At 35.4% G+C, this 23941-nt stretch overlaps 1 protein-coding gene across 1 annotated transcript in view; it reads right to left on the minus strand.

Annotated features, from left to right (window-relative positions):
* The window catches only part of KCNH7 (potassium voltage-gated channel subfamily H member 7), a 398074-nt gene extending 383022 nt beyond the window's left edge, over positions 1-15052 (minus strand). The window contains exons 1-2 of the mRNA XM_074363205.1: positions 14780-15052; positions 12870-13100 (exon numbers count right to left, since the gene is read on the minus strand). Coding sequence (XP_074219306.1) covers positions 12870-13100; positions 14780-14855 — 307 coding nt within the window. The 5' untranslated portion in view covers positions 14856-15052. The remainder of the gene's footprint in view (positions 1-12869; positions 13101-14779) is intronic.
* Between the last annotated feature and the right edge of the window lie 8889 nt (positions 15053-23941).

Below are 23941 nucleotides of genomic sequence, written 5' to 3' on the forward strand. Positions count from 1 at the left end.
ACATGCAAGTGTCTAAAATCCAGAAACAATTTACATTTTCCATCAAGATAGAACTTGACTCTATGTCAAATATATGTACACTGTGTGTTTCAGAGAGCCTACATGGACAGGAGGTGGCTTGAGCTGGTCCAGGAGAACTCTGAAGGCATCAGCTCTGAAAGTAGACAACCTCCACTTAAATCACAGCTTCGATACAGGCCACTGTGTAACCCTTGGGAAAGCTAACCGACTTCACCTTCTCAATCTGTAAAATGGGAATAATCAAATACCTACTCAATAAGATGTTGTGAGGACTGGAGAGGAATGAGATTTCAGAAGCATACTGGCACATTGTAAGAGCTCAATAAATAATAGTTATTATTATTATCATTTAAAGTGCTCAAACCACAATCTTCTACTTAATTCATCCCAGTTATAGAATAACATACAAATTGCCACAGATAATTTAGCAAGCCCAGTCTTTTGGACTCATTAGCAAAATACCAGTGTACACAAATATAAAAAACTGAAATCAACAAAAAGAAAAGTATCCAGGGTCTGATTCTTCAATTGAGTTATGAATAAACTGGACGTGGGAACAGGGAGGGGGGCGATTATTCTAATACTGGAACAAATGATATTGGTAGCAAGGAGGCCCTGTCTGTCTGGTTATTTTATAAAGTCATTACTTCAGATAAGTTTTTCTGATTTCTTTAGTGCTTGTCTCTTGGAATCTTTAACAGAAGTTAGCGTGTGTTACCTCTGCAGGAATGAAAAGAAAATGCTTCAAATTTCTTGTTTGTTTTTTCTAGGATTCCAATATGCAGCTAAAATAATTAAAAGGCCGGCTTCATCCTCATTTTTGTATACTTTAAAGGATATTATTTCTATAACCTCAGATATTCTAACTAAAATCTCTAAGCCCTGTCTTCTGAAAAATCTTTTTTAAATGTTAGTAGTGATTTTTCAAATGCCCTATAGGAAATATTTATGAAATTACTCTTGCCATTTGTTTACACTTGAGATTAATTTTCATTTCTGTAGCTGAGCTGTAGTTCAACCAGATGTTTAGCTTTATTTTCTATTATTGAAGAAATATCAAGAATGTTATAAACTCTTACTTGGTAAAAATTTAGAGACCATAATCAGTATCCCTCACATTTTCAAAAAATTTAGACTAGTAATAAAAAGTAGTCACAGACTCTTTTAAATTAATTATGTTCCAGAGGGAAATTCATCACTGAAGTTATTGGCATCTTCGAAGGAGCCAATAATTAAAACAAATGTTGTGCAACTCACATTATACTCACATTGTTGTGAATATTTTTAAAATAATGAATGTTGGTGGGTATGAAATTTCAGTAGGACACCTTCTGCTCACTCTAGAAACATGAACTGTGCAAAGAAACAAGTCTTGCAGTTTTAAAGTGAGATCTGAATAGAAGCCAAGGAACAGGACAGCTGGGGCTGGGCATCATTAGTGGCATTTTTGTGTAGACCTTCATTCGGGGAGTAAATTCTGAGAATAGTAATTTGGGAAACCATAACTCCCCCTGAGCCTTGGTTAAGTGACATTCATTATAAAGAACACCTGGAGGGAAGCCCCGAGAATTGAGTCACAGCTAGAAAGATCAGATTACCTGAGCACTGGGAGTCCTGATTAAGTAAGGCAGCCTAGGAAGAGAATGATCTTTCTCTGCAGTCACGTCAGTAGTATTACACTGGGATGAAGCCAGCAGCTTATCTAATACTATGTTGAGTTTCTGTTGTTTATGTATTTCCTCACGTATTACTGTGTAATTTTGAGTCACTGGTACCATTTATGGTTACAAATACATTCCACTTCCACTATATGGTTTCTTAGCTGAATGTTCATTGTGAGTTTATTACCTTGCGTGCCTATCACTTTGAATCTAAGCAAAACTATAAAAATTTAAATATATCTATGTATATGTATATCAATTCATATGCAAACTATTGAATAAAAAATTTCACGAATCAAGATTTTTCATCATAGTTTACAAAGATAACAAGCAGTATTGAAAGTAACTTAAAATCCAACTCATTCTAAATCGAAAGGAGAAAAAATTCAAGGAACACTGTTAAGTAGTCGGTACCTGGTACTGGTTTCTGAATCTGAGGCTTGGAAAACTACTAGAAAATTACTGACATGAAAATATGAATGTGAAAAGCAGTTTTTGGAAGAGGGACCCTGGTGTGGGAGGGGCATCGAGACAGGACAGTCCCACAGCTCCAAAGTTTTGGCAATATTGAGTACTGTTTTCTTTAAATAAATATTTTCTACACGATTTACAATAAAGATTTTGGCCTAAATTCAGTGATCAGACAATAAGATACTATTTTCATTGGTCAACAAAAACGAAAAAGCACGCCAAGTTTTATGATATACAGAAAATGTGCAATTAGATGGGAGTATAACTGGACAAGAGGTACCAAAGGTTTTTAAAATCCACATACTGTTTTACCCAGCAATTATACTTCTGGGAATATATACTAAGGGAAAAATAGTATATTTTTACAATTGTGAAGAGTTGTAAATGATAAAGTGTTCAATAATAGGGTATTGTTGGTAATGTTATTTCTTTCAATGCAGTACTTTGTGAGCATTAAAATAATTTATGAGCTGGCCATGTAATAAATACTATATAATCATTAAAACATATACATGTTCAGGATAAAATTTTCAGTGAGGAAAACAGGCTAGAGTTTGGTGTAAATATAATGCTATCCTGGTCATGTAAACAAAAGGTGTGTGCATGTGTGAATGTGTGTGTATTTGTGTAGAAAAATTATAGACAGAATACCTGCCATCATTTTAACAGTGGCTATCTCTTAGGTTCAAGATTATAGGTTTTTGTTCCTATTTGTTCTCTTATTTTCTAATTTTTTGACTGTGGAATTAAATCACTTTGAGAGAGTAGAGACATGAAGTCCTTATTGAGATGGCAAAATCCTGTATCAGGATGTGACAGATGAAGTGTCTGCTGATACCATACAAGAATTACAATCTCAATCCATGACTCACAGTTGGGGCAAAAGAATTAAATGTGTTTGGAGACACATGTACGTATGAGGCTGTTTTCAGGGTGGGGAGAAAAATACAACAGAATAATTGCAAGCTTTTACAAGTATTTTATCATGTGTATTCAACTAAGAAAAGACAAGAGGGGGTCAGGATAGCTTGCAAGCTTGCATATATTATTATAAGAACATGTAGACTATTCTTCCTTTTATTGACCTTGGTTGCCCCATCAGAATCAGCTGACTGTGTAGGCATTAAGGATTTATCCAGACTGTCCTGACCATTCACCTCTCTCCTTCGAGGTGAACTGAAGGTTGATCAGTTGTTATGTCCTTTTAGAAAAAGCTACAGGTTATTAAGTATTAGAACAAATTGCTTCGTAAGATATAAATTATATGTCAGCAAGTTAAGTTACTCAATGAATAAACAATATAAGTTGTTAATTTTTACAACTCTCATATCTAGGCACAGGATGTCAAATGTAAGAGTTCTCTAAATGTGCTACTTGACATTTTTGTCATTGAACAGGTGTATTCCTGGATTCTTTTAAATTTATTTTTTGCTCTCTTTCCATTTCCTCATTTTTAAAATAAATGCCTTGATAAGTCCCTTCAGAGAGTTTAACTTTGTGTGGAAGAGACAGACACAGGAACAAATTATTTCAAGATAATTTCATAGGTGTTCTAATAGACACAAGGTAAAAACTGTTCAGAACTGTGGACAAGGTTGCCTGAGAAATTTAGATTTTAGAGATTATGCGAAGGAGAGGACGGCAGCCTCTGGGAAGAGCTGGGAGGCACTGGATGGTAGGGCATGTAGTACAAACCAAGTCTGACATTAGGGTCAAGATGAAAAAAGCTGGAGAGGTTTTAAATAAACCAGAGACTCTCCATACCAGCAATTTTATAATTTCCGCTTTAAATACTAGCAGTGAATTTTGTCAAATCACATAATTCTGCCAGGAAATAAAACCCCATTGTGGGAAGGAGAAAGGATGAAAATACAATAGGGCTTCATCTCCTGAATCACACTACCGTACGCATTTTCTTCTGGACCTCCTGGATAAAGAGTAGACGAATAGTAGTCTAAGGTCCTTAAGGAAAAATGTCCCCCAAACCTAAGCTGACAGTCCAAAACAGATTTTCTTATTAGCAGAATAGAGTACCATCACTAATAATGCAAAGATGACAAGTATATACTAGCTATCCTCACCCCACTGAAACTGAACATCCTGCCAGACAGAGACTCACTTTGAATGATACAGTCTTGTTTAAAATACAAAACACCTAGGATAAAGCTTGCTTGACTTTGATAAAAAGGAAAATAAAATAAAGCTTGTTTCATTCACCCTTTGGTGCAAATTAAAGTAATCAGATTAACATCTCATATAATAAGTAAGAATCTATGATTAATAACTAGAATTAAGACATATAGGATGGGATAGCATAAGGTTTAAAAAATGTATCATTTAGAGGCAACAAAGTCTGCAAGCATAGACAAATCTAGATTTTAAACCTTATCTACATTTTGCCCTATAATCATCAGTACTTTACTCTGAACTTCATTTTAATCTGTAAAATGGGATAATATCTACTTCCAAACCTGTCATGAAAATCAGGCAAGTAATTTATATAAAGAGCCAGTCACAGAATTGGAACTGGATTAACATTAATCCTTTGGGAGAAGATTGAAATTGGGTGGAAGACTATGGTCCATGGACTACAACCAGGAGAATTAAACCCCAGAGTGCACATCCATGTGTATAAAAGAGCTACATAAATGTATAGCTAAGGACCAACTGATTAACACTATTAAAGAAATTGGATGGTGCATATAAGGATTTTTAGCAAATCCAGAAGAAAAAATTTTAACTAATCTAGCTAAAAGAAGTAAATGGGGACCTGATTAAAAAGTATTCACACAACATATAATATTGTATAGCTCTACCATTGATTCTATTGAATCAATGTAATCTTAATTAGTATATTCAAAAACCTTAGGACTGTGACAACAATAAGTGATTTTTTTCTAATAAACAGGTTTTTATTTTTTTACATATAAATACCTTATTTAGTTTTACCTAGATTTTGTTCTTTACTTGATCTTTGAGAAATTGATTATCAAACCACCAACAATTTTATACTTTCATTTTTATCATCATGCCCATTATCTTGGGTCATTAATACAGACTTCAATAAATAGAATTAAGAAGGGTATTATGAGTACAGAGGTTAGTATGAGAAGACACAGCCATTTTAAGTTGTCTTGAACCCATGTCGTTATTACATGTTTCTCAAAAGCAGTATTTCAAACAGCATGCAAGAATCAATATTCTATCAAAACAAAGAACAACAAATAGAAACACTCCTAATGATCCTCAGGGAAAAAGGAAAGAAAACACCAAGGAAAGGAGGCAATAAAACCAGCAATGGTGAGATTCTACCTGCTGTAACGATGTCTACTGACAGGTTGTCCTGGAGGAAAAAGCAGGTGAACAATAGCAGGGTGGCTTGGGCAACCTCGCCAGGCCCACCAGCGCAGTCCAGTTTCAGGTTATTTTACAAACCGAGCGAACTAAGGGCAGAAATGCACCTCAGTCCTCTCTCACCCTTCCTATTCAATTCTTAACCCACCAAGCACCAGCCAAGGCTATTTAACCCATTTTCAAAGCAAAAGGTAGTATGAAACATTCCACAAAACAGTGGAAACCACAAAAAGGAGAATGAGTACACACGCAGATTCCCTTTAACTGAGGAAAGGGCACGCGGGCTGTCTCAGCCACGATTTAAAGAGTACTTTGATTTTCTTAATTAGATACTTCATATAAATGAAAGAAGCAAGAAGAAGATATGAAATGTTTAGTCACAGCGATCAGAGCCTTGTACTCAGTTTTCTCGTAATCCATCTGTGACAAGTGGCAATTTGACCTTCCTAATTGTTCAGTAATAGGACAAATTTCCTCACTGTGGTGATTAATGTCTTATTGCTGCCTGATTCTATTGCTTCTTGGTAGTTCAGTAATTTTGCTAACTGTAGACAGCATGGTAAAAAGAGAGAAAATGTTCATTTGACAATAATAATTAATAATTATCATTTGCATTATTTTAATAAGCTAAGTTTATTATTTTAGACTTAACACTCTCATTATTGAATAATCCGGAGATCAAGTTTCATTGCCAATTAAGAATTCTCAAGAAAACACTGGGGGATAAGATGTTCTATTAGATATAAAATGCCAATACTGTGTAACTTATGTAGTCGGTGGAGCAGCTGCGTCAAACACAGCAGTGAATTCAAATCAGAAGAGAACTCTGTGTTTGTCTTTCTATTACACAGAGATTCCTGGAGACACTAGTGAACTTCATTTTGATTCAGTGGTGAGTGTGTGACACTTGGGTAACTGGTTAATAATTCCTGGTTAATAGCTTCTCTCTTTTTATTAAATATTTTTCAGGCTATTTGCATAGTTATGGGCTATGGAGATTATTTAATACCTTAGCTTATTAAGATGAAAACTGTTCTAAGAACATTTTAAAAGCATTCTTGAGAAAACAAGAAAAATCAAAATATGACACTTTTCCTATAACACACTTTCTCAGCATCTCCTGATCTCAGTTTCTTGACTCCCCAACTCTATGGTTCCATTTCTCATCCTCTCTTTGTGCTTTATGTGAATGCTAATTGAGCACATAGTTTGTATCAAGCAGTCTGCCATACATTCTGGACATAGAAATTAATAAGGCTTCATATTTTCTTTGAACACACTCAAAATTAACTACAATAATATATAAGGACATGCAGCGCACTCCAGTTGTGACACTGGAGTCGAGAACCAGAGGAATGTTAATGTTCTGGAGTAGGCAGTGGAAACATCAGGAAGGACTTCATGGAGACTTCTTTTGATCTGCCTTTGGAAGGATGACAATGACTTCTTTAGGGTGAGAACCTGAGAGAAAGGCAATCTAATCATAGAGACTTCGTAGTGTTTACTATAGATAAAGGAAGACTTCTGAAGAGTGAATAAAGCCTTAGTGACATAAAATTGCATGGCTTCTTTGAGAAACTCTGAGCTGTCAAATATTATTGGAATATAAGATTTGTAAGAGAAATGGATTTGGCAAGATATTCAACTAATTGATATTTATGGAGCACATATTATGGGCAAGAAATCATATTAGAAATAATGCCATGTACTTTGTTCTATATGGAACATTCAATCAGCCTAAAAAATTAATGTTATTCTCCAAATATATGTCAGAAAAGGAAAATGAAGCACCAAGTAGGTAAACTTGATCAAGTTTATCCGGCTATTGTCAGATCTGGCAATTGAGCTAGTTCCTCTAAACATACTCTACTTGAAAACCCAAGTGAATTCAACTTTGAAGAGCATCAAGTATCATATTAAAGAGTCTAAAACTTTATCCTGAGAGTTCTAAGAAGTTAAGATAGGTTTTTAAGACAAGGTATGACACAAGTACATTGAATAGAAAATACGGAAACGTTTTCAAGGCTTCAGCATCACCACTTACATGTGATTTGGCAAGTTAATCTTTCTGGGATGCAAGTGTCTCCTCATAAAATAAGGATAATAAAAGTATATATGTTATGGGATTATTGTACTCATTTAATACATGGAATTCATTTATAATGATGCTTAGCTCTGATAAGTCAGCAGTGTTATATGATTTTTGTTTCAGAACTAGCTCTTGGGTGGCAATGTGAAGAAAGGATTGCAGAGGGAGGGAAACTTCAGTCCTCAATACTCTAGAAGAAGGATGAAGAGGGCTTCAACTGGGGCACTTGTAGTGATGGAAATGTAGGGTTAGCATTGGGAAATAATTCAGATTTAAATACTGAAAGAAATTGGTGACCAACTGGGTTTAGGGAGGAGAGAGAGAGCCAAAAAAAAAAAAAAAAAGTGACTATGAAGTTCCTAGATTAGATGGCCAGATGAATGTTGATGCCTTAACATTTCATACTCCAACTGCTATTTCCCCATGAATCAATTACCCTAGGACTCTCTCTGCTGCTAACCGCCAGTAATTGATTTAGTGACTCCTTATAGTTAAAAAAAAAATAAAACATAAAAACAACATTGGAAGCCAGAGAAGTCAGTTCCTCCCACATAGTCTAGCTCTAAACTGACCCTGTTCTCAAGCCCCTTGGGTGAGAAAGGAAATGAGCAGTTATTTCTCAAGCTGGCAGACAACACGGCTTCTTTTTAGCACCAGACCTGCTTAGAGGTATAGTGCTGTTGGGTGGTGAAAAGGGACTGATAAACAGAGCCCACCCATAGTTTTAGGACATTTTGTTTTCACTTGGGACAATACTAAAATAAAGTTTTTGAATAATGAGGAGGAGTGTTTCTTGAGAATTCTTATTTTATCAACAAATACAATTGATCAAATCTAAATTCTATACAATAACCAGGGACCAAGAAGTGTTATAAAGCTTAGGTATGTAAAAGAAAATGTATTTTATGATGACTGTTGTTACTATATTCTATTGCATGGAACATGAAAATGTATACATTGAAAGTTTAAATGAACACCAAAACAAATTCTAGACAAGATGCTCCCTGAAAAGCTTTCTTATTGTTTGAATTATACACACATAAAATATATTTCTAATTTTCTCTAAAAACTACCATCTTTATCTCTGCTATACAATTCAGGAATTAAGAGAGCTGAATATTTACATGCCATATAACTTATATAAAGCTATTATGAAATTTATTTGGGGCTCTTAAAAGTTTTAAACTACACTGCTTCTTTAATAAGTTCATATTATGTATATATGACAAAAGGTGACAGGAAATATATATAAACAAGTTTATTTTAGAGTAGGGGACTAGAGGAAGAGTGGTAATTAAACCTAAATTCTGTTCTCCATTTATATAAAAGCTTTTTCATTTCATAGTCTAGTTTTTTTTTTCTCAAAAAAAATAATTTCAAGAAAATATCTTGGGGTTTAGAAGACAGCGCTCTATAATACAAACATCCTGAAAGCAGAGATCACGTTGGATCCTCCTTTGTACCTCATTCTACTGTTTCTCTAGTGCCTAAAACATTACCTTAGAGAGAGGTGGCACTCAGTACGCATCTTCACCTTTACTCCTGTCAGCACAGCACTTTCTATAAAACCTTTGTGCACAATTCTTAGAGATGGTAGATTCAATGTTATCAAGCCACAACCTCTTTTGAGTTTAGCTGAGTCAAACAATACCTCTGGAACTTTGTACTGGTCCCAGCATGACTGGTGCTCTGTCTGGATCTGGTCTCTGACTGAATCAGGAAAGGACTTCCCTCAGCCCTTCTCATCCTTTAGTTCTTTAAAAGCAACACAAAGATAGGGACATTTCTGATTTGTTAAAAAAAAAAAATTGCCATTGCTCTGTGTCTGAAAGCATAATGGCAAAAATACAGAAATGCTCTGACCTCTAAAAATAAGGCATTTCAAGTCCTGTTTTCCTACTGAGTTAAGACCTTTACTTCTCTTGGAAAAATTTACTTTGATTTTTCCATGTTTAGAGTGGCTTGGTAATTTAAGGTAAAAAAATCATATCTAGATCTGACTGAAGCGGTTTAGCATTTCAACTAGCTAGCTCTGTTCCATGATACACCCCAAACAAGATGAGCAATTAATCAAAGGATGACCAACTGAGTTGTTCTTCTCTGTTACCTTACTGTTAACATCATCTTCAAACTATGAGCTAGTTAACAACTGAAGTGTTTGCTACTTCTCAATAACTATTGATTAAAAAGATGTTTTTAAAGTGCGTGTACTATGTTATTAAAATACATGCCCATCCTTATATAAGTCTCAGCGTAATTATAGTTTTGTATAATTAGAGTTTTATGTCAAAAGATTTACAGCTTTATCACCTCAAGCAATATTTCACAGCTGCCAAGAATGATTTATGCAATAATGACATAAGCTGTAAAATAGAATTCTCAAAGGATGGGCTGTCAAATATTCCTACTGCAAATAACTAGGTTTTTAAAAATTGATATTCTGGTAAACAGCAAGCCCAACTGTACCTGGTAAAATCACAGAAAGGAGTATGGTAGGAAATGTTGCTTCACAATGGTGATCATGCAGCTCACCATATACCACATCAGTGTGAACTCATTGCATAGATCAAAAGTTTAAACTGTTTCTAAAGCCTTTTGGACAATTTGGAAAACAAACTTTCAGAAATAATGCCATGCTCATTTCTTTGCTACTCCAGTATGAGCGAATGGGAAAAGGAGAAATATAATATCTCAACTTTTTGTTAATTTGCTCATTGTGCTTATTGTATCAAGAGTCATATTCCTGCACAATGCTAAATAAAGAATAAGTAAAGGAAGCACTTACTGCATACACTTAAGAAACCAAGAACCTCTCAAAAGTAAATGACCTCAATAACAAAGAATTCAGGACACTCTGGGAAACAAAACAGTGAAAATATTGATCATCATGTCCCTTCCTGCTTTTATAAATGTAGAGTGGCTGGCAGGTCTTGAAGAGACAAGACTTTCAAAGCATTTGAACTTCACAAGCTTTGACTGATTTTGCAGTTGCCATGTGAATAAAACCAATACACTCTGAAGAGTCTATTGAGGGTATCTGAACTAGTGGCACAAACATAATTTGATTACATTCAGAGCTAATAAGCCTGTCTTCACAATCTACAAAAGTCATTCAAATTAATATTTTTCTTTGGAAAGAAAGAAAAAGTTTGGCCCATCACCTCATGTTCTTCATATCAACAAAAGCAAAACAGGCAGCATTTGTCATTGACTTTAAAGGTACCCAAGTCCTTGTAGACTGAGTCACATTTGACAATGAATCCAACAGAATCAAAATTGTCACCAAAGGTTAACGTTTATAAACCTAGACAAGTTTCCAAATAAAGATTCCTTGTCTAAAACAAGGAGGTTTTAATTCCTATAACCAAGCAAATCACTGACAGGAAGATATGCATTAATAAATGTACCAGCATCTTCACTGTAGAAGTTTTTACATCCATGTTTGTGATTCCACATTATATTGCTTTTTAAAAGTGTTCTGAGATCATTTTACACAGTCACATTGTTCAACTAGGTTTCAAAGTATCACCATTCCATTTGCAGTTTAATAAATCACATTTTCTATCTGAAAATACAGTCTCAAAAATAGTATCTAAGTGATCCATACAATTCAGATTCATTTTATACTTAAATTCTGTAAGTTAAAAAAAATTCCAAAATGTCCCAGAAAACATAATGACCAAATGTGGACCAACATGCCCTACAGTAACCACAATATAGACTGTGGGGACATCATGATAGACATTTATACATGAAAAAAGGTCAGACATTCAAATTATTCCAAAAGTCCAAACTGTTGGCATCAGATACACACACACACACACAAGATGAGTTGCATTTGGGTAGAGAGAGCTTCTGTCCAAGAAATGCTTTCAGGAAAACAGAGCAATTAGGCTATTTCTAGTATGCCAACACTGCTGATTAAAAAGTAGGGGGAAAATGAGAAGAACTTTAAAAACTATCCCTGTTTTGATTGATAATGATATAACTGATTTCATTCCAGATTAATCCAAAGTTATACAAACCTGTTCCAATGCTAGTTTGTTATTCATACCTACTCAAGTTGATAGTAAGAAAAATCCAGTAATTAAAAATTGTACATTTTCTACCATGAAATATTTAATTATAAGAAAATAAAAGGAAGAGCTAAACCTTTCCCCTGTTAGAATGTATTTTACCAAATGATGAGTCATTACATGATATAGGCTATAACACATCACTCATTTACTTCTTTATAAATCTTAAGAGTTACCTAAAAATCTGACTAGGTACCCCTCTGCCTCACTGATTTCTGTCAATAGAATTTAAAAAATGATAATGCAGTATCAACAAAACTAACTACAACATGCATTTTAATTGACTTACCTTTACACTCTAAATTGTCAAATATCATTAAGTATTCACATTTGAGACTGTATATACTTTAAAACGGGTAGATCTGAACATTCATACATGTGAGTTCATATACATATATTATGTATTTAATGAATGCATGTCCATTAAATGTGTATTTCTTTGAGAACTATTATAGGTCTAACATATTTATACTCCCATAGGAAGCCTGAAAGGAGTGCCCTTGAAGTTGAGGTATGACCTTACATTTGAGATGCCAGTTTTGCTGCAGCCATAAAAACGAAGACTAATAATTCCACATATCATAGTTTCTTTTCTCCATTTCTTACTTTAGGACAAATCTTGAATACATGAACAGCTTTTATTATTTGAATACACATAGCTTTACTAGACCAGTTTTAGAAGTTCCTATGTATCACCGTCAATCTTATACAGGATCAAAAGAAACAAGAGGTGTTGCCTATCAAATAAAGTTGAAGTGCCAAGGAACATCTATAACTGTAATAGTTTCAATTTCAGATACACATTTTTCTATAAGACTTTGCTTTGTGAAATATTTTCAAGTTCAAGCAAAAATCTCCCATCAAATACATTTCAATGCAATCAGTAAATTACTGGCCTTTAAATTATTCCTTAGAAAGGGAAGAGAGTAAGACTTATTTGTGGCATTTTGTCCTCAGTGACACTAAGTTACTGGACTTTTGAAGAATACAGAGTACCCTTATTCAAAGAAGAAATTATCCCTACTAGTCCACTAATGAGAGTATCCACATTTCTTGAATCCTGAAACACTATAAGCAAATCATATATCTTCAACTGAATAATTGTGGCTTCTCTGCCTATGAACTTTCAGTAATCAACTGTCAAAATTTCATTCCAATAGAATCAAAGATAAGGAATTCTAAATAGATAAACTTTACCATTTTTGTGATAGTAGGTGACCTCCACTTTCCTCTCCTCTGACCCCAGCAATGCCTGGGCAATTTGGGCAATATCATGCCTCTTGGTCTCGGGCCCATGGAGAAAGTCGCAGGTGCACGGCTTTTGCATGACATCTGGCCTGGAGAAACCAGTCATCTCGCAGAACCCATCGTTGCAATAGATGATGGCACAGTTCTGCACTCTGGCATTTGCAATGATAAATTTTTTATCTGTAATAAGAAGATAGTAAAGCATCCTTTAAAAATCTTCCACAAGATTCTAATAAACACTGGAGCAATTTGTTGCATAATAGAAGAGCTGAAATGCAGGTACTTCCCAAATTGCTAACTGCTGGGACTTTTAAAAGAAAAAAACAAAAAACCCTTAAATATGAAATTAATAGCCCTAAGTAGTTTTACCAAAAAAAAATTAAGAAGCGTTTTTTTCAAATTTCGAGAATATCATTTCCCAAATAGTCTAGTTCTCAAGTCCTGTAACTCTCAAGGGTCCTAATGCACACTCAGACAAGCTGGCCCACTGATATTTCCAGAATGCCATTTAATTGTAAGGTAAATATTTTCAAAGCCAGAACAGTGAAGCACCCTGTAGCTGTCAGTTTCCTCGCTTCAACCTTGGCCCTTAGAGTACAACTTTCTTACAGCAGTTGTTATTCTTGGATTTGGCTTTTCTCTATCTCTCTATGGCATACTACACACATCATGTTAGAAAAAAAAAAAAACTGAAACTATTAGCAATGAAACCATTTCACCTTAATTAGCAGTTTAATAATGCAAAGGGTTCACCTTTTCATAATATATATTATCCAGAAGACAAAAATATTTACACATATACACACAGTAAATATCATGTTAACACCTTTTCACTTTTACTTTGGAGGACCTTGCATTTTTGTGTAGTAGTAGGGATTTTCATACAAAGGGCCTACTAATTTTGATCACAGATTATATTTACTATTTGCAAATGAAATATGAAGCAGGATATGCAAGTTTATTTTGTACACAAGGTACTATATCCTCCCATCACTAAATGCAGTGCCAAAATAACTGCACAATGTACAAAAATAAATGTGTTAGTGTAGTTTTAAGGAAATGCCAAACATAAATTAACAAGTACAGGATTTAAAATTAATATATTTATATAACAATAATTTATTCCATTTAATGAGTCCATGTGAGAATATTAAATTTCTCTGCATTCTGTCTTTGTGGGATTTACTTATTACACTTCAAGTTTTACATTTCTAGTGGAAATTTAAGGGGATATAAAGGGACAAAAATATTCTTTTAAATAATGAACTGTTTGCCTTGGAAACCAACATAGATCAGATGCTGCTTTTTCCAAATTATCCTGCTTTGGATATATTTGCATTGATTCAATGCAAAGTTTAGCTTCTATAAACTAGGAGCAAGCAAGCATGCCTGTCATACCACAGCCTTGCAATTTAATCAGGGTAAAATGCAGTTTGCATAGCCATTTACTTCGCTGCTATCAAGTACATTCTCTTGTTCCAATAGTATGCTCTTCCTTGCTCCTGACTTTCAAAAAGTCTACAATAAAACGGCCACAAAATATAAGCCCACGTTATACTAGTACGTTCCCTTTAAGATAGTAGAAGAGTAGGACATTAAGTAGCAAGGCAGATAATGGAGCAGTGGGAGAGGAAGATCAAATTGCCTCCTATAATGGAGACCATAATCTAAAATGTAAATCAAAATTAATATCACAGAGAGAACACTCGCGCTGCCATTCGAACCTCCTGGCTCGATTTCACAGCCTCGTAACTTGACAAGAGCCCGGAGTTGCCGTCTCCTCAGCTTAGAAGCGGCGGACGCCAAGTGCACTATCAAAGCAGAAAGCGAGGGAGAGAGAAGAGAACAAACGAACTTACTTTGCCCTTCAAATTTCCGTATGATGGTCCCCAAAAATGTGTTTTGTGGTGCCACATGCCCTCTGCGAACAGGCATGTTGACCCCGGTCTTCCGAGGAGCGCTCCCCGCGAGCTCTGGAGTTCTCCCGGGATCTCTCCTCGGCTAGAGCCCAGGCCAGCGCGCGAGCCGCTCTTTGTGGCGGAGCATCCTCTTTTGAAACCAGAAATCTCTTCCCATTAGCACCACTTCTAGACACCCGCTTTTCCCACCGGAGTCCAATCCATTCCCCTCACCTTCCGGAGGGGCCCTCGCACCGGACTGCCGCGGGTGAGAGGGTTTGGGGGTGGGGAGAGGGAAGGAGGCGGGGTGAGGGGAGGTGGCGGGGGAGAGGAGGAGGGAGGGAGCGGTGGGGGTGGGGTGGGGAGGGGGGCGGGGAGTCACAAGGGCAATCGATCTGTTTCTCTTCTCCCGAACAGCGTCAATTTCCCAGTGCAAATGGGCTTAACCTGGCGGTTGCCCAGAGCTGTGAGGATGGCTGAGGGGGGATGGAAGACTTGTGCGGCTTTTACAGGAAGGGGAGAAAGAAAAGGAGGCTGGGGGGTGGGGGGGGTTGACGTTTCTATCCCCGCCCTCTTCCCCTACACACACGCGCACACACACACACACACACACACACACACACACACACGCTCCCTTTATCCCGGGAGCTTGGGCGCCGCCACAGCTCGGATTACTCAAGCGTGTTTTAGCGGAAGCCAGCCAAGAAATCTCCAAAACTCAGTGACAAACAGCTACTCTGGGAAGGTGATCTCCACGGCCACCAGCCACAGGGCCCCATTCCTGAGCTCCTCACGCCGCAGTAGCTAAAACACCCTTAGCTGCAAAGAAAAGACAGGTGGGAAAACAGCCCCTCAGTGAAGACTGTTTCTAAGCTCTGGTGGCGTTCAGGAGGTTGAAGAAAGAGGATGACGGATCCCTGGGCTCGGCGGAGGTGCGCGCTGAAGCCGGAGCTGAATTGGCACTCCTGTCCCAGTCCCGCGCTGAGCCGCGCCTCCCAAAGACTGGAGGCTGCTGGCGCCGCCGCTGAGCATGCCCAGTTTCACTGCTTGAACCCCTGAGGAGTTGCAAGGTTGGGGGTGATTGAGTCCTGGAGGTTGCGAGAAAGATGAGAAGGCCAAAGACTGTGAGAGCAACTGGTACAAAACAAGGAAAGAGTTTGAAATGGGCGAGGCTGGGCGCAGGGGGAAGGAACAAAAGGTGGGTGGGGCCAAGAGTTACCAGCCTTGGTGTGACCTCCCATGCCACTCATCTTCTAAACACACTAGGCACACCATTCTGCTGTTTTTCACAATTTCTAAGAAATCACCTCGTATAGGATATGAAAAGGTTCAAGGGGGAGAACAGAGTCCTCTCTGTTCTAATTTCTCAGAGCCTGCCATTACGGGAATCTCATGGTATACACACACTTCTGTCCAAATAGTCCTCCTGGAGACTTAGGAAATCACATGTGACAAGCCATGCCAGAGGAAGGTGTTTGCTAAGTTGTTTTTCTTGCTTCTTTTCTCTTCATCTATGTTATCTCCTCCTTTAGCCTAATAGTAAGCCCTCTCCATGCCCCTTTCTCTGAATTGAATTTGCCACCACTACAACCTACAGAACTCGAACATGGACAAACCTCTTGTTTCTAGCTGGCAATAAGGGTCTAGCGCTCCTATCAAAACCTGTAGTTGCATGATAGAGTTTTGGGAGTTCTTGCAGCCCATTAGCTTGCTTTGTCTGTGCCTTAAGTCACTCGAATTCATATTTTCTCAATTACAATCTCAAAATCTGAAGTGAAAAAAAAAATGAAGATGGAACTGCAAAGGGCTGAGGAGGGTTAAATTAGGAAAGGGAATCATGTGAATGGCAATGAACAATGAGGAAATAACCATAACTTTTATTTTATGTTCCAGAAAACACAGACCAAGGGAAAAAAAAAACAAAACAAGAACCTAAGCAGCTCTTAATCTTTTATGTCAGAGTAATGAAAATAAATCAGAAAAGTAAGACATTGCCTGGGAATGTTGAATTTTCCGGTTAATTAGCTTTACTTAAGAAGAAGCAATCTATGACAACCCTTAGGCTCTTAGGATAGCTTGAGCTTTCCTGAATCCGTAAAGTTCCCTCTTTCAGAGTATAAATAGGCATGCTCCTCCAATGTATGACTTTATTTTCTCACACTTTGCAGTTTATGTAGCTCTTCCTGTTCACTAGCTGCAGCTGGCTGGACTTGTGAAAAGAAGAGTTCCTCTCCCAGGTACTAAAAATGTGGAGCTATCCATGGTTCTGACTCTGCCGTTGGCAACTGCACTCTGACTATATCCAGCTCAGACAATAGAACTGCAAACTCAGGCAAGTGTCTGATATATTCATATACCCTACTTGTCTTCACTGGATTCCCACAGAAACAAAGAGCGTTATTCGCATCCAATTTCTGAAATACCTTCCTTTTCTACTTAGCTTCTTAGCTAAAGCCAAGTTCAAATGCATTCCTTCTAAAATGCATCAGGGACTCCAGAAAAAAATGAACAAACCACACATTGCATGCATTGTATTGTAATTAAGGTTTCATGTGCACTATAAAGGTTTAAAAACACAACAGGAAGTTTCAGCAAGATCTTATGGCAATTTTTTTTTCAAATCACATGTAAATTCAGTGAATGAATATTGCTTTAAAGGGAAATGGGCATTTCCAAATGAAGTTTGAAACACATTTATCTGTCATATGACAAGATGTATTGGCATGCAGAAGGTAACCGTGCATAATGTCTCTAGTTGCGTATCTGATATGATCTTTCACAAGTTATTGAGTCCAACAACCCTTGAATTGCACCTTGAATTCCACCTTAAGGGTGAAAAAGTGGCTTCTTCAGGAGGAAAAGTGACTTTTTGCTCCCCAAATTATTCTTTCTCTTCAACCTTCAGTGTGGTCTCTGTTCACTTGTTCTGGGTAATTAAACACATGACGGTTAAATTTCCATTGTCTGTGTTCATATGAGCAATCACTGTGGGCTTCACATTTTTTCCAACCTCATTTAGCTCTAAGATTAGTTCTATTAAGGATTCAGTGTAAGAGCATAGGACATTTTATAACCTATGTATTGTAAATGATTGATCTGAGCAAAAGATTAAAGGCATCCTGTTTCTAAATTACCCCAGTAATCGTGTTCATGCATTATACATTGGTACAGTGGAGACAAGTACATCAATCTATATTCAGCCAATAATAGAATCAAACCAGAAGATGGCAATCATGGCTGCTTGCTGGCTGGAAAATTACCCCTCCCTTCATCCCCACCCTCTACAAAAATTAACTTTAGATTTTGTGTTGAAGCCAGGTTTCATAAGTTTTTAGTAATTTGGGACTTTCTCGGAAGTCCAAATATTGAACAAAGCACGTAAGTTCCACTGTTGAAATCCTATCACGTGTACAGTTTAACACTGAACACAATGTATTTATAGGCAAGGATACATAAGAGATTCAGATGTATTCTTTTTGTTTTGTTTTGGTTTGGTTTTTTATTGAAGTATAGTCAGTTATAATGTATCAGTCTGGCATACAGCATAATGTCCCAGTCATGCAAATATATACATATATTTGTTTTCATATTCTTTTCCATTAAAAGTTGTTACGTTCCCTGTGCTATTCAGAAGAAAATTTTTATCTATTTTTATATATAGTGGTTATCATTTGCAAATCTCAAACTCCCTTTGTTACTTTAAAATTAAGTTTAAGATTGCAATATGTTAAAACGTTTTAACAACGCTTACCACATAGTAAATACTCCATAAATTTCATATACACAAAATTATGTATGCAAGCCCACAGAATTAATGGAGCACTGCTTAAGAATCCTACTTGAGAAATTATTTAAGTATCATACATTAGTGCTTGATCTTTAAGGAAATAGTAGCAATCATTACAGTTTATTTAAATGGCAATCTTATATTGACAGAGAATAAAAACTTCCTGAGATTAAACAAGCAATATAATTTATTTCATATTTTTCAATAACATAGAATATAAATCAATGAAATTAATGTGAAGTTTTCTCAACTTGGCAAAATTAGTTTAATGATCTGATGACCACAATGCAGTATTATAAATGCTATTTTAATGTGGCCTTCTATGGGGACCCTGGGTATTACCTTCATAACTGGGTCACATTAAACCTAAGAAACATCTGATTTTACAATTACAAGTTAGGCAAATTTTGGCTTATATTATCACATGCAGTTCTGCAATATCATAAAAGGCAGAAATTTTGGGGTCATCTATTAAAACAACAATATTTCTGAGTAACATGGATTAGTGCAGGAAAAAACTGAGTTCTAACCTGAAATTGCCATTAACACCAGAAACTAACAAAAACAGTTAAGCTCTCTTGCTCATAGCTTAATTTCTAAAGTCGGGATAATAATCCCCAACTTTCAGTTTTGTATAAAAGAATAACTAGGAAAATAGATATAAACTCTGGCAGGTAGTGAACATTTTTAATAGCTGTTCCACAATCCAAGCACTCTATAGTTTTACAATTAGTAAATTAATAACATTAACATATAGGATTTAACTACTTTATATCCAGTCATGCTACTTGTGTGTGTGCGTGTGTGCATGCGTGTGTATGGGTGTGTATGTGTTTGGAGCATGAAAATTAAGATATAGAATGGAGTAAGTGGATCATACTCATACACATTATTCTAAGTGATTTGGTCTGATACCAGTGACTGTTCCTAATATATAAGCATAAGCATGTCTAGTTACAAAATTGAGTATTCCTTCGAGAAACTCAGATGCTTTTCTGATAACATGATTTATAGATTAGTTTTAATCCAAATGGCTATTATTCATTTCACCTGAGATATATATATATATACACTAGGTGAAGACTTGACAGAGTGCATGGGTAAGATTGTTTTTAGATAATTTCTTTAATCAATTTAATAAAAATTTAACACATTGGTTTAAAAAAATGAGCCAGTTGTTATACATTACAGCTTTTTGAAGACTAAGATAGTGTATGAAATTTCTTTTGTATTATTTCTTAGTTGACAAATGCACTTGAATCATTATCCAGATTAATTATTCGTTATATTCATTAAGCCTAACTTGATTAGTCTTCGAACTTTGTGGAAATATTTTTTTTCCTAGAATTACATTAAGTTGGATTGTTTCTTTTCTAAAGAAGTTCATTTTAATTATTCTAAAAAGAGTTTCTACATCTTTGGATATATTTATTCTACTTTCAAAATTCTATAATATTTAAGCAAATCTGTATACTAGGAAGGAGATTTTGCCTAAAGTTAAATAACTTGAAAGCTATCATTTGGGCTTTCACATCTGTTTGTGATAGAGTAATGAGATCAGGATTAACTTCTCACTTTTAACAACTATATAACTGGACAAAATATAGGAAACAAACGTTGGACAACAAGAAGTGCAGGAAACTGTTACCTGAAAGAAGAGCCAAAACAAGGTGGGCCCTGTGATTGCCTTGGCTTACCAGTCAAAAAAGAATTTCCAGACCACAGTGCATGGAGTGGGAACTCCATCAGAGCTCAGTGGTCTAAATTGAGGAGACAAAGTTTGGAGTTCAGGGAAATCAATGCAGCTTGAATCTACAGAGCAGAATCATGGAGATGAGGAAGCTGCATAGAAAGTGAGGTCCAGATATCTTCATAGGTGTAAACTTAAGTTTTTGTCTGACTACTGATTTTCACAAGTGTGTAAGGAAACTATCCAAGACTAGAGAAAAACACTAAGGAAAAGTATTGCACAGAATAATTACTAAAGCTTATATGGGGTTGGGAATAGTTGCTACACTACTATCTGAAGTGTAAAACCTACTAATGTATAGAACACTGGTTAGAGTCTTCAGAAAGGCATTGAATTTATAAAGGGATGAAATCACACCTTAAGAAGAGACTGATCTACTAAGTTCAGAAGCAAGTCTCAGAAGGATTATATTGATATACTAATTATTTCTCAGAACAAAACCTAGCTATATTTAAAGGAATACTACAAAATCCAGCACCACAAGACACAAAATTGACAATGTCCAGCATTCAACCAAACATCACCAGGCATTCAGAAAAATGGGAGAAAAATCAATAAACAGAAACAACCAGAAAGGAAATGGATGATTGAATTTGCAGACAAGGGCATTACACAGTAATTGTCAATATACCACCTATGTCCAAAAACAGCAGAGGAAAATATGATGAAGAAAGAAATGGAAGATATGAAAAAGTTCAAAATCGTAATGTAAATATGTAAATATAACATCCAAAATGAAAAAAAAAAAAAACATTAGATGATATTAAGAGTAACTCATCATTACACACACACACACACACACACACACACAAAACCACCAGTGACACTGAGGACACAGTAACAGAAACTCTCCAAAAATCAAATAATGTAACATACATATAATCATATATAATTAGAATTGGCAGAGGAGGGGAGTTAGGTTAAGAAAATTGTTTCAAAAATAATGGCTAAATATTTTCTAAATATGATTTAATTTTTTTTAATCCACAGATGACATAAAGTTCAAAAAAGTCCAAACAGAAGAAAAAATAAAGAAAACCACACCAAGATACACATTGTAATCAAATTAATGATAATTTTTAATAGAGTTTTTTAAATCTTAGAAACAACAATAAGAAAAAAAAGGACATATTTCATACAAAGAAGAGTTTTCATCAGAACCTATGCTAGCAGATATATGATGTAACAGCATCCATCAGGTACTTAAAAAACAGTAACAACAACAAAATAAAATCAAAAAAGTCAATCTAGGATTCACTATAACAGTAAAAAAAAAAAAGTCTTTAATAAATTAAGGCAAAATAGAGACTTTTTCAGACAAACAGAGACAAGAGAATTCATTACAAGCAGACTTGTTTTAAGAATAGTGTTAAAAGGTATCTTCCAGAAGGAGGAATCATATCAGAAGAAAAACTGCATTGACAGGAAGTAATGATGATCACAAAAAATGGTAAATCTGAGGGCAAAATAAAAAACTTTCCCCATGATTAAAAAAAAACTTTTAAAAAAGTAACTGATTGTTTAAAGTAAAACCAGTAACAATTTATTGTGAGGTTTATAATAATATAGAATTAAATAATATTACAAACAACAAAACAAAGGACAAGAGAGGGAAATAAAAGTATTTTTTTTAAGTTTTTTATAATCTAGTGAGACAGTATATTATTTGAACTTAGATTGTAATAAGCTAAAAGTGAGTATTGCAAACCCTAGAGCAACTACTACTATAAAAACAACAAAGATGTATAGCTAATAGTTCAAAAGCAAAGAGAAAACAGAATCACAAGTATTCCAAAGAAATGTGAAAGAAGAGGAGAAAAGAAATCAAGAAAAGATGGGACCAAAAAAATAGCCATGTAATAGACTTAACCCAATCATGCCAATAATTATATTAAATATAAGTAATCTAAACATTCCATTTAAAAGGCAGAGTTTGTCAACCTGAAATCAAGACTAACTATTGTTGGCTATAACAAATCCACTTTAAAATAAAGGTACAAATAGGTTTAAAATCAAAGAATGGCAAAAGATAGAGCACACAAACCATTTCAAAAGCTGAAATTACTGTATCACTATCAGACAAAGCGAATTTCAGAACAGGAACTACTGCCAGAGGTGATGAAGGACATTTCAGATAGACATTAATTCATCAACAGAATTTAACAATCTTAAGGGTCTATTCACTGGTAATGAGTATTAACATATGTGAATCAATAAATAATAGAAGTGATACATCCACACAGTGGATCCTATTAGGCCATAAAAAGAATGAAATTCTGATGTGAATGTGAATGAACATTGAAACTATTATAGTGAGTGCAAGAAGCCAGATACATAAAGCTACTTAGTGTATGATTCCATTTTTGTGACGTGCCCAGAATAGACAAGTCCCTAGAGTCATGAAATAGATTAGTGGTTGCCAGGGGCCAGTGGAGGGAGGAATGGAGAGTAATGTCCAGTGAGCAAAAAGTTTATTTTTGGAGCAATAAAAAAACTCTAAAAATAGGTTGTAATGACAATTACACAACTCTGTGAATATACCAATAAAACACACTGAACTGTATACTTAAAAGGATAAATCTTATACCTCATTAAAGCTGTTATTACAAACTCTTTAAGCAATAAAAACAATTGATAGAAAAATAGATGAGTCTATTATTATAGTTAGAAATTTCAATACTCCTCTTGTTATAAAAGATAGAGAAAAGTATACCAAACTTCAGTAAAGATATGGAAGACTTTAACAACTTTATCAACCAATTTAAGCTTTTTGACATTTATTGAACACTCCAACAGAAAGTAATAGAAACCACACTTGTTTCAAGCTCTCAAGGAAAAATCACCCAGATAAACAATCACCAAGATAAGCTCTACAAATGTAAAAATACTTAAATCATACAAAGAATGTTCTCTGACTAAATAGAATTAAATTACAACACAACAAGAAAGAAATATAAACAATCCCCAAATATTTAGAAATTTAAAAGTATACTATGTAACTATTGAGTCAATGTGATGGTCAGTTTATGTGTCAACTTGGCTGCACTACAGTTCCCAATTATTCAAAAAAACACTAACTGAGGGTCCTTATGGAGGTATTTTATAGTTGTAATTAAAAGTATGTAATCATTTTACATTAAGTAATGAAGGTTATCCTATATAACAAGAGTGAGCCTGATTCAATCAGTTAAAAGGCTCTTAAAAGCAGAACTGAGGTTTCCTTAAAGAAGACTGAATTTTGCCTGTAGGCTGCAGCTTTAGGGAATACCCAAGAGTCCCAGCTGGCCCTACCTGATGGGCTGCCCTACAGACCTAGGAACTGTCTAGCGGGTTATCACAATCACCCAAGCCAATTCTTTTTCCTTGCCCTAATTTTTTTGTATATAATTTATCTATTTATCTATCTATCTATCTATCTATCTATCTATCTATCTATCTATCTATCTATCTATCTATCTATATGTTTTCTGGTGGAACCCTGACTGATACAGTCAAGAAGAAATCACAAGTAAAATTAGAAAATAATTTGAACTTATTGAAAAAAGGAAAATAACATATCAATACTTGTGAGATGCAACTTAGGTAG

This window comes from Camelus bactrianus, chromosome 5 (assembly GCF_048773025.1).
Source record: "Camelus bactrianus isolate YW-2024 breed Bactrian camel chromosome 5, ASM4877302v1, whole genome shotgun sequence".
NCBI lineage: Eukaryota > Metazoa > Chordata > Mammalia > Artiodactyla > Camelidae > Camelus > Camelus bactrianus.